Genomic DNA, 13426 nt, shown 5'->3' on the forward strand with positions numbered 1-13426 from the left:
CTAAAAATGCAGCTATGCAACTGCTATTTTTTAATATGAAACTCTGTTATTAATGTAATGGCTGGAATCTTTGTGAGTCAAGTGATTAAAATCCAGACTCAGATGTATATAATCATAGCAACTGTTAATTTTGGAACACTTGTACTCCTGTTCTACGAATCATATAGCTATCTTGAAAAAAAAGGGAGGCCTGTAGGTATACAGCATGATGCTTTTTTAAAAAAGCTTTCAAAAAAATATTATCTATCTTTTCTAGTATGGTGCATAGGGACAAGGCCAAATAGAAATCTAGAAAGCTTTATGTGAATAGTGTGCGAGCCAAATAAGAACAGCTCCACCGAAGTCAATACAGAAACAGAATGATGGATGGTAAGGCTGTGAAATGCACAGTGTTATATCAAAAATATTTTGTCTTCTCTGCAGTAGGATTGCTATAAGCAACTGGAACGCTTTCATTTAATCTGTTCCTTTGGGTTTTGCTTTATTTTGCTTTTTTAGAACCTATCTTCATAAGAAGCTGTTTTGGGTCTTGAATTGACTGAAGCTATGCCTGTTCCCTTGTGCAGAGAAAGTGGTAAATATTTATAGCAGTTCTTACAAGTGGAGAAATTGAATATGTGCTTATTGCTTTTGTAATCTAATAGCAGCTGTGCTGAAAGACAATACCTGCTAATTATATTTCCTATCACATCCTTTTCCAATTGAAGGATAAAATACTGAAGTTTGGGTTTATTTTTTTAGTACATACAGCAAAATTTATTCAAAAGAATCTTTGTTCCCCTTTAGCTATCTGTTTATTTAATAGACTATGGAAAATGGTAAACTCTGTCAAAAAGCCTAGTTAAAAAATAATTTATAAAGCTACATTTAGCTGTTGATCTCATAGACTGGCTTAGTGGAGAGCCAAAATATAGCCTGGCAGGTAATAATTAATGTAAACCTTGGCACTTCAGATCTGGCCACTGTTCAGCAGGCCAGGCAGAAGCAGGACACAACTCCTGCTAGTTCTGCAGTGTCGCTGGCATGCACCACACAGAAAGCTTGGCTCTGTGTGACATACATGCTCCACATGTGTAGAAATCTTTTTTTACCTGTTTTGGATGCAAGTGAATATGTCTGCAGGGAGAATTATTTCGGTCACATAAATAGAGGCTTCCTGTGAAGAGCAGGATGGCAGGCAGCTCACTCTGACCCCTCTCAGTCCCGTAAATCACTGCATCACTCAGCCAGATTCAAATGAACTAAAATATTGGGTGATGGTCTAGCCTTTGCTGAAGCTGATGGCAGCTCTCTCACTGGCTTCACTGGGGGTAGGATTTTATCTATCACACTGCTAAATCACCAGAATAGCTTTTATCAATGAGATCTGTCTAGTCTTGGCTGAAATGTGCCTTACTGATTTTTAGAGCTGATGCCGGACAGTTAGTTTTAAAAGAAAGTAACAGGGAGTATGATCAAACACACTGCTCTGCCAGCACCAAGTCTGTCGCTGCCCCTCTGCCATCAGAGGTGACCCTGCACTCAGGCACACCACATAACTGCACATGCAGCACTTCTTTAACTGTGCTCTATCAAAATGGTCTAACTTAGCTTAAAATTGCTTTTTTGGTTAATTTTTTTTAATATCAGATTGTTTTGGGTGGGTAGAGAAGCAGCTCTGTCTGTGGTTATCCTACAAGGTTGGAGGGGAGCTGTTTTCTCAGTCTCTCAGCTGCAGCAGAACAACATGTCTGACTAAAGGCTTATCTATAAGCAGTGGTGTCATTGATTAACTCTGTAGGTATATCTTAGTCCCATTTAATATAATCGCTCGCTTGGGAAAAGCATATCCATAGAGCTATCCAAGATCAGTTAATGTGGTGCTTATATTCAAACATCTGCTTTAATCTTTGTTAATTTTCAAGTCTAGAGGAGATTCAAGGCTACCTAACCAGACTAGATCAGACCAGACAACTTACGGGTTAGCTAAAGAACTCCTTATAGCTTGTTTAATCACATATTTATATGCTGGGATTCTGACTGTGTCTGCCTGTAGCCTTGAAGTCTCACCTAAAGTTGGGCCCCTGGGCACATCTGGGATACAAATGTAGCAACAAGGTCCCATTTCACTTGTAAGGGCTACTGAATAAGAAAGCTCAGCATTTACACTCCACCTGACATCTTCAGAGTATTTCATAGATACGTGAGACTGGGGTCACTTATACATTAGGTAGTAAGGGCTTTGATGAACTGCTCACTCAGCCATTCCTCTCCACCTCCCTTGGTCGAGCGATGGCTTCGGCTTCCTCCAAACGATCCTTTGGATTGGTTAGGCTCTTGGTTGGCTTGACTGTTAAGTGTCTCCATGGAATGGATTTTACTTTTAATAATGTCTCATTAATGCCTTTAAAGAGGTTTATGGCTCAGCCTTATTCTCTGGGAGACTGCTATTCTCTGCTAATCTCCTATAGAAACATTGTTATGGTTCACGCAGTATTTCAGTTAGTTCTCCTCAAGCTCTAGAGTCAAGTTAATTGGACACGATTGACCTATGTTAGAGAATTACTATTATATGAATAATATTAAGCAAAGGAAATAAGATCTTTCTGTACCTCAGAATATGCTGGGAGTTGTGGGGAGCGGCAGGAAATGGCAGCTCAAGAAGTGTGCAGACTGGCCCTAGGAACAGGGTTGATTTAGGGAATGGGGAAGTGCTTTGTAATAACTGAGGTTTGTAAAACGAACAGTTCTTTCTAAAGGAGAGCTAGATGGGCTGAAAATATACTAGAGTCTTGAGTGTCTATAAAAGGCAAAAGTACAAGAAAGAAGAGAAATAGATTGTGGCAGACCTGTGAGAGTGCTGGTTTTGCTTTTTTTTTTTTAAACAAACACTACGCTGTCGTATAGCTACCAAAACCTGATTAAAGTAGTCAAGGAATAGATAGAGTAGGATTTCATCAGAATACATTTGTGTTTCCAACTGGAAACTGCATCCTGAAGGCAGGTCCAGTACACTGAAAAAACGCTGAATGATTAATGGACATGACACTAGTCCACAAGACAAATACAAGCTTTGTAACATCACCAAGCAGCTCAAGACACAAAAACCCTGGAAGTGTTTTTGCACAGCCGTTTTATGCAGAGCAGCTGGAACCTTGCTGCTAAATCCTGGAACTTTTGGGCACCGCTTCCCAATTTACTTTTACTCACTAACCCACTGGATGGGGTAAATCCTGGAAAAAATTATCTGTATCATAAAACCAGCCTATATTCCTTAGTACAAGGCTTTACAGTATTGCCATATTAAAATTGCCAGTCTCAAAACTTCTTCAGCTAAAGTAAACTTCCTGTGAGAACTATAGGTGTCAGCACTCAGTTTAAAAATGTGTAAGTACGTGCTTAACTCTACTGAGACGTGAAGTTTCACTGAGATCAGCAGCACTACTTAAGTAAAGTTACATTTGGAGGAGTGTCTTGAAGGTCAGGCCTCAAGTACGAAAGTACTTCAGATTCATATTGGCTGCTGGATGATACCAGCAGCAGGCCACCTGGATTGCAGTACCAGTGACGTGATGTGATTTGCTATAGCAAATAATTATACTTCTATCTCATGGAAGACTGCGTTCTCTCTCTTAAACCTTATGTAGGTATTCAGACAGTGGAAAAAAGTTAGTGTGCCTAAAGTTTAAGTAGGCTTCTTATAATTACAAAGCCGGAGCCCAAGCTAATATGCAATCTGAATGTGTCCCCATTTTGATCTCTGTGGATCTGATTCTGCAGTCAGTCTTTCAAGGTGCACCTCTGATCCCTGCTGGACTGTTCAAGGAGTGATGCACTATTCTGGTTTCCTCAATTAGGAGTCCTTCTGTTCAGGAACTTAGTTCTGCAGCTGGAACTGGGATCACCAAAATCCAAAGATGGATTTTGCAATTTGCAAGAACTGCAAAATCAGGCTCCTCGGGGCTAACGGACTTATTAAGGGGCAAGTGTTTATCTCTGCTCACCGGCACTCGATGAAACACTGGCCAATCTGATCCTGGAGAGTTTCCTTGATGTCAAGCCCCTCCGTTTCTCTCAGCTTGTCCTTGATGAATACTTCCTTGTGCCTCTCCTGGACCTCACCTTGCAGGGCATTCATTTGCCCAGTATGCATCTGTGAAATACTCATTGCCTTTAAGTGAGGAGGTAGGCTCTAAAAACGACAAGAGGAGGAAAAAAAAAAAAAGGTACAAATTAAAAGAAACTTAATATAAACTGGAATGCCAGGTTGACAGTGAATCCGAGCTTAAGCCTTAATTTATTTGCGGGAAGCCAGGAAAAAACCCCGTGCTCATAAAAAGCGCCTGGATGCACACAATGGTCTATTGTTAGTGTTTCAGCATTAATTAACAACATTGCAATGTACAAAAACAACCCTTCCAGCGTGGGATCCTGGGATCTCAATGAGACAGGTGAGAAAGCTGCTGTTCTGTAAATGCCAACTTTATCCATGTCAGAAGGGTGCCAGAGATTTTTTTAATTGAATTTTCAAATGTTTGGACTTCCCATTGGTACTTTTTAATTAGCCAGTATTGTTTTTAGTTTGTTCACTTAAATTTTCATATGCACTACTTGGTCAGTGGTTTCCTGGTATTTTGTTGCAGCTGGTCATACTCCTGTAGGAAATTAACTTCCCTTGAGGAACAACAACAACAAAAGAATAAACAAACCCCCAAACACTGTAATAAAAATCATAGCTCCCCAAGTTTCCCATGATTTGATAACCTTGGCAAGAGGGACTTCTAAGCCAGTTTAAAGTCTTACAATAATTTCTGCTTTGTGATTGATTTTACATGTGTACTTTGAGAGAGAAAAATGAAAGTCTTTCTGGTATGCAAATACAGAAGCATAAAAAAATACCATCTGTGTGGGTGGTCTGAAACTTTGCATTTTTAGTTTGCAATGGTTGATAAAGTTAAGATGTTCCCAGTGTTTTACAAGCTATTACTACCTTGTAAGTGTAGAGAAAAGTATATTTTAAAAATTAACTTGTAAATTAGCTTTGGTTTTTTTGCAATTCTAGAACAAAATATTTTCCCCACATACTTGGGGAAGTAGTAATTGTCTGATAGTGTACGTCAAACTTAAGAATGGAAAAAGAGGAGAAAATATGATAATCTGTTTTTGTAATATGGTGTTTTACACTTCAAAGTTAGTGACTGACATATAGGTGGCAGCATATGTGAACAAAAGCATAGGACTGTTGGTTTGCATGAAAAAAACCCTACGCTATTCTGCTCTGGCCTTCCATCTTCAAAATGTATAGAATTGTCCTTAAATCAGCACATCTCAGACTAATTTAGTAATACATTCTCCTTGCTCTGGTGATGTATTTTCTAGTGTGCTCCAAGTCCTAATTCCAGAGGTCTCCCGCAAAGACAAAAAAGCTTCTATCAAAGGTTTGGACAGCTTATATTTAAGATCTGTTATTTGGTGTTTTTCCATGCTTCGACCAGGTTCCAAAAATCACTAACAAGTGCCAAGCAAATTTGGTTTCAGAAAGTACACAGCGGGACTGCACGCTATCCAAAGTAAGCGCAGAGGCCCTGTTTAGGAAAGCAATTTACTGCCTTCCCTGCATCTGCAATGTGTGACTTGCACTATGCAAAAGAATTGGTCAAGGACACCAGTGAGAAAATACTCAGGAGGAAACAAGAGCAGCATGCTTTTGAAAGGTGGCTGCACATGCTCTCTTCCTGAATATATGACCCCAAATGTTGTCTTTCACCCTGAGATGATACCTTCACTCATGTTTCAGTTTCAATAGAAGTCAAGTGTTTCCAATCTTCACCTTCACCAGGACCTATTTTTAAGTATGGCACAGCTAATATTAACACTATTTGTATTTCACCTGGATTTCACCGTTGTCTGCCTTACTAATATTAAATGAACCTCAGAATAGCCAGATGTGATGATGCTTTCTCAAGGCTCATTTGGAAACCAGAGGAGGACCCATGAGGCTTGCTTCCCAGATTGAGATCTAGAAACAAGATCCATTTCCCTCAGGCAGTTTCCCACTCAACTTTTGCTTCACTACAGTAATGCTCAAGGGACTGTTTTTCTGAGAAGTTCCCATCAGAGTTACTACTGCCTAGAGGTATTGGTAGCAGGGCTGCTACTGAAAGGATGAGCCAGCTTTGAGCCAACACAACTCTTCCATGTCTTTGTATATGTCATAGCAGAGTCTGAACAAACACTGTGTTACACACAGAGGACCTACTAGATTTCCTAACTAGATGCTCACCAGGGGAAGCTGGGGAGGGGCTGTTTAATTTAGAAATATATTTTCCAGTGTTTCCTGCTGAAGATATGTGAAAAGGGATAAGGGAAATAAATTTGGGGAGCACAAGAAAGGGACTGAACAAGTATTTCCATGAGCAAAGGTAGTTGTGAATGCTGAAGATGTCCTACTGGGTGGGCAGAAGGCCTCCCCTCCCATCTCCTTTGGGAAGCAACAGAATCCATATTCAAGCCTAGGCAACTCCGGTGTGATGGGCACAAGGATATCTCCAGCTTCAGTGAGGCTGATCTGCAGCTGATGCAAGAAGACAGGCTCCTCTACAGGATGCAGCTGAATGTTTAAGGGTGAAATGTTGTGAGAGAACTCACCAGATGAACAGCTTATTGGTGCTGGGATGGGGCAGTTCCCCCTCCACTGCTCCCTTCTCCTGTACAGGCTCTGGCACTCACCTCACCCTGTGTGGTGAACCAGTTCAGCTCTCTAAGAAGTGGAAAATAACCCCTTTTATCTTTTTCTCCCCCTCCCACCTCATCAGGTTAATTATCTCCTGGTATAAGAAGGTGAATCAGCCAGCTAAGGAGGCAGCTGAGGGCCAGAGCCATAGCAAGGGAAGCGGTGCGTGAGCATGGGACCAGAACAACGTGGAGAGCAGGATGGCCTGTGCAGCAGCACAGATAGGAGAGCTCCTCTTCACCATCTCCGAACCTTTCCTCTGTTCAGCTCCTCCTCTGAACTGCTCTCCACTGAGTTCTGAGGGAGCCTTTGGTGACCAGCTACTTGTCACTGCAAATTTACTATCAGCATATCTTTCATCATGTACCAAAGCCAGACAAGGTAAGAACTGTTTGAACTGGCAAGAACGTGCCCACGTGAGCAAGACCAGAAGTAGGAGATTCTTATCTCTAAGTGATTTAATACAGACCATACCTACACTTGAGTCCAGAGTCATGAAGCTGATGTGGACACAGTCCAGGTAGCTCTAACCTAGCTGGCTCAGATGCTGATAGCAACAGGGCTGCAGAACATGGTCTGGTCTGCAAAACGCAGCCAAGCCCTGAGTAAATATTTGTGCAGCTACCTGTCTGAGCCACCATACAGTTATCAATCTAACTGCTGATACTAGTTTGAGCTGTACTCAAAGCCCTAAGGCTGAAGTACAGGCATAACCTTGTAGAACGGCTTATGAAAAGAAGCTCTGTTGTATTTGTCCTTCATGTTTTTTTCATTTTCTTTTCCAAAGACTGTTTTACTACAAGAAAAGAAACAGGAACCACTTCTACCAACAAAAGTCCAGCTACCCACCTTCAGTAACCCACTAAAGAAAGGAATGAAAGAGAAAGGGAAAGCTGGTAAGACTATATGCTCATTTAACTGTCTTTTTTCCAATCCTATCGATTTTTTGTTATTAATATTTTCTAAATTAAGGTATGTGGAAAAGGGTTTATTTACATGAAGGAAAAGGCTATTGCTGATGTGAAATGTGCTGTTGCTTAATTGCTTCCATTGCTGGGAAAGCAGAGCTGGCTCAGACCTAGATGGCCAGATAAGCTGGGGTGGAGGGTAGGCGTTGCAGAGGAGCCAAGAAGATAGGATGACATGGCAGGTACAAAAAGACGCTCGATCTGAGCGGGAGTTGGCGCTGCCAGGCAAACTGTTGCGATGAGTAGCAGGGAGATACGTTAATAACAAATGACATCCTTTGAAGTTAGCCTAGTGGTGGACAGACAGTTGCCAAACCAGGGCTCCTCCTGTAGTGCAAAAGCTTTGGCAATAACACGCTCCGGCTCAGATGTGCAAGGGAGAGTATGAAATGAAGAGCAGAGCTGGCTGTGATAAATGAGTCCTGAAGGATTTGTGGCCGTCTAATGTGGAACATACGCAGCGCGCCCTGTTTGAGTGAAGACCAGGAGGCTGATGCATGTCAGGAACTGAAGGCTGGCTTCTGTTCTGGGGGAGGAGGCAAGCACTGAACAGCAGTGAGGAAATCATGCCAAGGTTATTTGACTTTTAAGTAAAAAGTTTTTAAGTAAAACATTACAGGTGAATGTACAGCTGGCCTGACTTTGCATTCTATTACTTTGACATCAATGCAGTTACATCAACAAAAAATGAATTGGACTTGAGGAAGACATGAGGAAACAATGACGAAATATCAAAAGAGCTTATGTGTACGTGGGCTAACAAGTGAAATGGAGACTATCTTAAAAACTGCTTCCTTGGCCTATAAGAACTGATCTAAGTGTACTAAGGGGTGTGAACGATCAAGAAAAGGAATTGGTTGGCAGAGCATAGGTAGAAAGTGAGGAGGGGTGAACTAGGTAAAAGTTGAGTGTGGAGGCAGTCTTGGGTCTTCAGAGACAGCGTCTATATGACAGCCCTGGTGGAGTTTGTGTTCTCTTGTCAAGGAGTGACTTCAGAAGAAAGTATGCCTGAAAAAGGTTTGGCCATCTGAGGATGCAAAAGAAAATAGGTACTGAAATGGCAGAAAGAGTGCCAAGACAGATGGTTAGTGTGAGAGGATGGTTTCAAACAGCTCCAGCAGGAATGCCTTCCTGCTGGCTGGTCTTTGACCTGTGCCTTCTAGTATCATAGATCAACTCTCCATGTGCCCAAATTCTTGTTCTGGAGCTCTAAACAGTTATACTGAGATGATATGATGAGTGCTGCTTTTATAGCCCTCTATACTTAATGTGCACTTTAAGGAAGACAAAAGCCAATTTATTTCTAACATCACTTCTCTTGGCATCTCTAATGTTTCTGCTTTTGAATCAAAGGGAGGCATTCTACAGTAAGACACTAATAAATAGCTTTTCCTTGGGGGAAGAAGCATTTTCCCATCTTTAAGAAATTTCTTTGGCCATGTGAAATTCAAATTTGTTAACTTGCCCTACAAACAGCAACTCATTTAGAAACAAATTACAAATATTAGATGGAGACAGTGAACTTGATAATGCAATGCTGCCACATCAGTTGTAGAATAATGCATCTTAATGAAGGCTTCCCATGTGAATAAACCATTATATTTACAAGCTTTTCACAGTTAATGACCCAGAACTGGATAACGAAACTCACATTTTTAGTGTGGTCCTCTGTCAGCAAAAGTATACATATTAATAATTGATGTTGCTGTAAAAATAGGACATAATATGAAGATTCCTGATTTTGTGGGAAAATAGGACTACATGGTCCATTAACTTAAAATGCTTATCTAATGTTTGATGGGCTTTGTCTTTAAAATCCTTGTTTAAATTAATAAGGCAAAATGGACATTTGTCTAAAAGAGAATTTTATTCCAACTCATCAGTCACAAGTATGCTGATGAGACCTCAGTTTGATTCTTCTGTTCTTAGCTCCTTCTCTGCCTATCCTCCCCAATGTGAATTTAGGTTTTATGAAAGTGGAAGACCCACCAGCAGAAGGAAGGAAGAAGTTCCCTGCACTCCCAGGTAAGCCAATGTGATGAAAGTCTCTGTACGTTTTCCCTTTACGACTTCAGAACTCAATTGCGTAGATCACTTTTTCCTAGCTTGAAAAGCCTGCCTTTCTGCTTAGTCAGCTCAACAGCTCTTTCCAACACAGACTGCTTTATTGTTCATTATAAAACACTTAGAGGTGTGCAGGCTGGCTGAACATGCTTAAGGCTACAGTTCTACATATAGGAGGCCCCATGCTGTGGAACTAACTGCTCTTCAATTGTTCCATTACGACTACACTTACAAGGAAAGATAGTCTTCATTTCAATGAAATAAATACATTTCATTTTACTTCACGTTTTAAGGCTAACGTTCATAGTATGCCTGAAAGGTAGATTTACTGCAGTTTTTATTACTGGGTAGTTAATTTAGGACAACTTCTTTTCTTTGACCTGAAACAGCACAGCCGAAACACACACTGAATGGTTTTATGGGACTTCTTCAGTAAATGTTCTGCTACAGACAGTATTGTCCATAATTGTAATCTTTTGATAGATGTAGTAGTTTGCTCATTTTCAGAAGTAGGATAGCTTGCTTCTCTGAAGGGCTTTATTTCCTAAGGAAAGTAAGTATTTTTAATGGGAATTTATTTTCACCAGTAGTGAAAGTGAGATTTTCTTACATCTGGACTTACACGGTCAAGTAACTCCTCACTAGCAGACTAAAGGAATTTACCACCTAAGCAACTGAGGTCCTGTTCTTTACTCATGACTGTTCTACTGAATTTTAAATGGTGATCCAAGTTCTCTTTTAAAAGTTTGATATCGGAGTTAGCCACGTTCTTGCTTTCTCATTTCCTCAATGTACTTTGTCTGGCTGCAGGAAGAATGTATTTTAATGATGTCTCTTGTCTTATGAAGATTGTATTCATAGGTTCCATGGTACACAAATGGTGATAGTCACATCAATTATATGGCTGAATTCCTAAATTAGGCACAAAAAAGGAACAACTAAGCGAAATATATTGCATTCATTAAAGCTTCCCTACTATATGATTCACTTCAATGGCTTTGCCAATTAAAGTAATTGTCATATGCATTCAAACAAAGCATTTGTAGTAAGAGGCCTTCTTAGAAAAATATTGAAAATGTCCGTTTTACAGATTTATGTGTTATATATAAAAAAAAATTGACATGCAACACTTCAATAAGATGAAATAAAATTTCAAGTGAAGAAAACATTTATATTCATGACCATATAAGTTTATATAATTTTGGTTATGTTTATTTCCGATATTACACCTGGGCATGCTGTCAAAATTCTACTAAAAATGGCAAGTATGTTTTGGACTCTGAAAGGCAGTGATTTAATTGTTAGTGTGACTCCAGCCAATGAAAGCCAAATTATTTAGCGGGCTTCTTGCTTCCCAGCGTCTTTCTATTTCAAAAATAAGCAGGTTTAAAATTTTTATTGAAAACAGGACAGATTAGTTATCACTGTTTAGATGTATATGTATGCCTGGTGAAATAACATATAACTTTGTGCTGACATCTAATGTCATCTAGGTTGCAAGTAAAACAAAAGTAACTTTAATCTTATGCTTGCTAAAAACAGGCCTGGTGTATACCACTACTGTAACTGCCCACTTTGAAGAGCTGAAGAAATATTTTAAACTTCACTTACTTATGGAGTTTGCAATTTGTTAAATCCAATATAATATTTATTTAGTCATAGTCTAATGTTTACACAGAAGGCTATTCTGGGAAATGCTAGTTTTTTTTCTGACTGGATGAAATGAATTATATTTATCAGGAATTCAAAGAACACAGAATGTTTGGCAGACTGTTTTCTCAGATATAAATAAAAGCATTATCCAAGACAACGTGCCTAAATTAGAGTATGTTTAAAAGAAGTAAGAAGGAGAGAACAGTGTGTTTATTTAAGACCACATAGATCCTTTCATGTGAAAAGGATATAGAAGAAGGAAGAACGGTGGAAATACTATGTGAGAAAATCATAGATCGGCATGTGTTGTGCCACTAACTCTTTGGTGAGGGCTGAAATTACGGAATAGAGCAGTGAGAGCTGTGTAACTGTAAACCAATAGATGTATCTGTGAGATAAGAAGGTGTTTACATGTATGCATGTCCAAAGCAGGCAGGGCTCAGTCCTATAAATTGTTTAAGCGTGTAGTGCACTTGGCTCCAATGGGATTGATTACTTGTGCTCGTTAAGTGAAAACATGAGCAAGGGGATGTCCAGGCCTTTGGGAGTACTCCTGCCTCGAAGTTGCAACAGTAGGCTGAGCCCCTAAATTGGGATGGATTTTGTCTTGTCTTTTTGTATTTCTTGTTCCTAGGCTCCTCCTACTCTTCCATAAATCAATCTGATTGTAAACTGTTTATCCTAACATTTTATGTTAAAAACAGCTTTTCCTCTTTCTAGTTGCCTGTGTTCTGAGATTGTAAGTATAACTTCCTGCAGGGTCCACCCTGTTAGGAGAGTCTGTTAGCAAGAGTGCTGAGTGTAGATCCATTATTAGGCTTGGACTGTTTTGCACCACCCTGAGACAAAGCAGTTGCCAAAAACCAGTTCACACATTCAGTTACACTAGGCTGATAGCTAGTTTGCACTGCAGCAAAATGAAACAATCACAGCAACCTCTAACTGTGGTGTTTAATGACGGGGAACTTATGCCAGAAACAGACAAGTGGAATTACGTACTAGTTTAAAAACTGGCAAAATGGTACATTATAATTGGGCTGCAATGGTAAAATAGTCAGTGCAAGGAAATACAGGTTTGTTTGGACAGCACATGCATTTTTTCAAGATGTTTTAATGTATTTTTTTTGCAACATCAGCGTGGTCGGTGTGGCTTAAACACAGACCTATGCCTGGAACATTGGTTATGGTGGTCATGCTGGAGCTGGCAGTAAACAGCACTGTGGCAGCAATGTGAGGAAGATCAGGAAACAGGTCAGGATACAGTTATCAAGATATATGTGCTCTTAGTGAGACTTGCTTCTCTTTACAAATTAAACCGGTATTGCAAGTTGTGATTTATCGGAGATTTAGAAAAACATGTGCTGAGGGAATCATGCTGTTTCTGCAATTAAGCTTTAATAAATAATAATAATAATGAGCCTTTAGTTTTGAGCCAAGAACAATCTCTGGAACATAGGCTTCTACTCTGTCATCAAACAAAAGATGAAACAGAATCAAATTCCAGAAGAGATACATAAATTTTTCTGAAGTAAGTAGACAGTAAAGAAAACAATACTGAATTAAGTAAAAGACTGGACGATTCCTGGTCTTTGCATGTATTTCCATACTTTTTCGGCCAACACAACTGAATTTTTCAAAAAAAAAAAAAAACTCTGTCATCAAACAAAAGATGAAACAGAATCAAATTCCAGAAGAGATACATAAATTTTTCTGAAGTAAGTAGACAGTAAAGAAAACAATACTGAATTAAGTAAAAGACTGGACGATTCCTGGTCTTTGCATGTATTTCCATACTTTTTCGGCCAACACAACTGAATTTTTAAAAAAAAAAAAAAAATCATTATTCAGAACTTCAAATGGACCAGCTCTTTTTGCAAAGCAGTCTTTATATGAAAATAACATAGAATTTTAAAAACAGCTCCAATTATAAGAGAAGTTATATTTATTGCAGTAAAAGTCAAGTCTCCTTTGGGATGAACTTGGAGTAATGGATGACTAGGTCTTCTAATTTATCTAAGTCGTGCAGCAT

At 39.5% G+C, this 13426-nt stretch overlaps 1 protein-coding gene across 1 annotated transcript in view; it reads right to left on the reverse strand.

The window, feature by feature from the left end:
- The window catches only part of IQCA1 (IQ motif containing with AAA domain 1), a gene marked incomplete at its 3' end in the record, with an annotated part of 126934 nt that overhangs the window by 79327 nt on the left and 34181 nt on the right, over nt 1–13426 (reverse strand). Inside the window, exon 6 of the mRNA XM_019473617.1 lies at nt 3984–4171. Within this exon, the coding sequence (XP_019329162.1) occupies nt 3984–4171 (188 nt within the window). The remainder of the gene's footprint in view (nt 1–3983; nt 4172–13426) is intronic.

This window comes from Aptenodytes forsteri, unplaced genomic scaffold, assembly GCF_000699145.1.
Source record: "Aptenodytes forsteri isolate BGI_AS27 unplaced genomic scaffold, ASM69914v1 Scaffold264, whole genome shotgun sequence".
Classification (NCBI taxonomy): Eukaryota; Metazoa; Chordata; class Aves; order Sphenisciformes; family Spheniscidae; genus Aptenodytes; species Aptenodytes forsteri.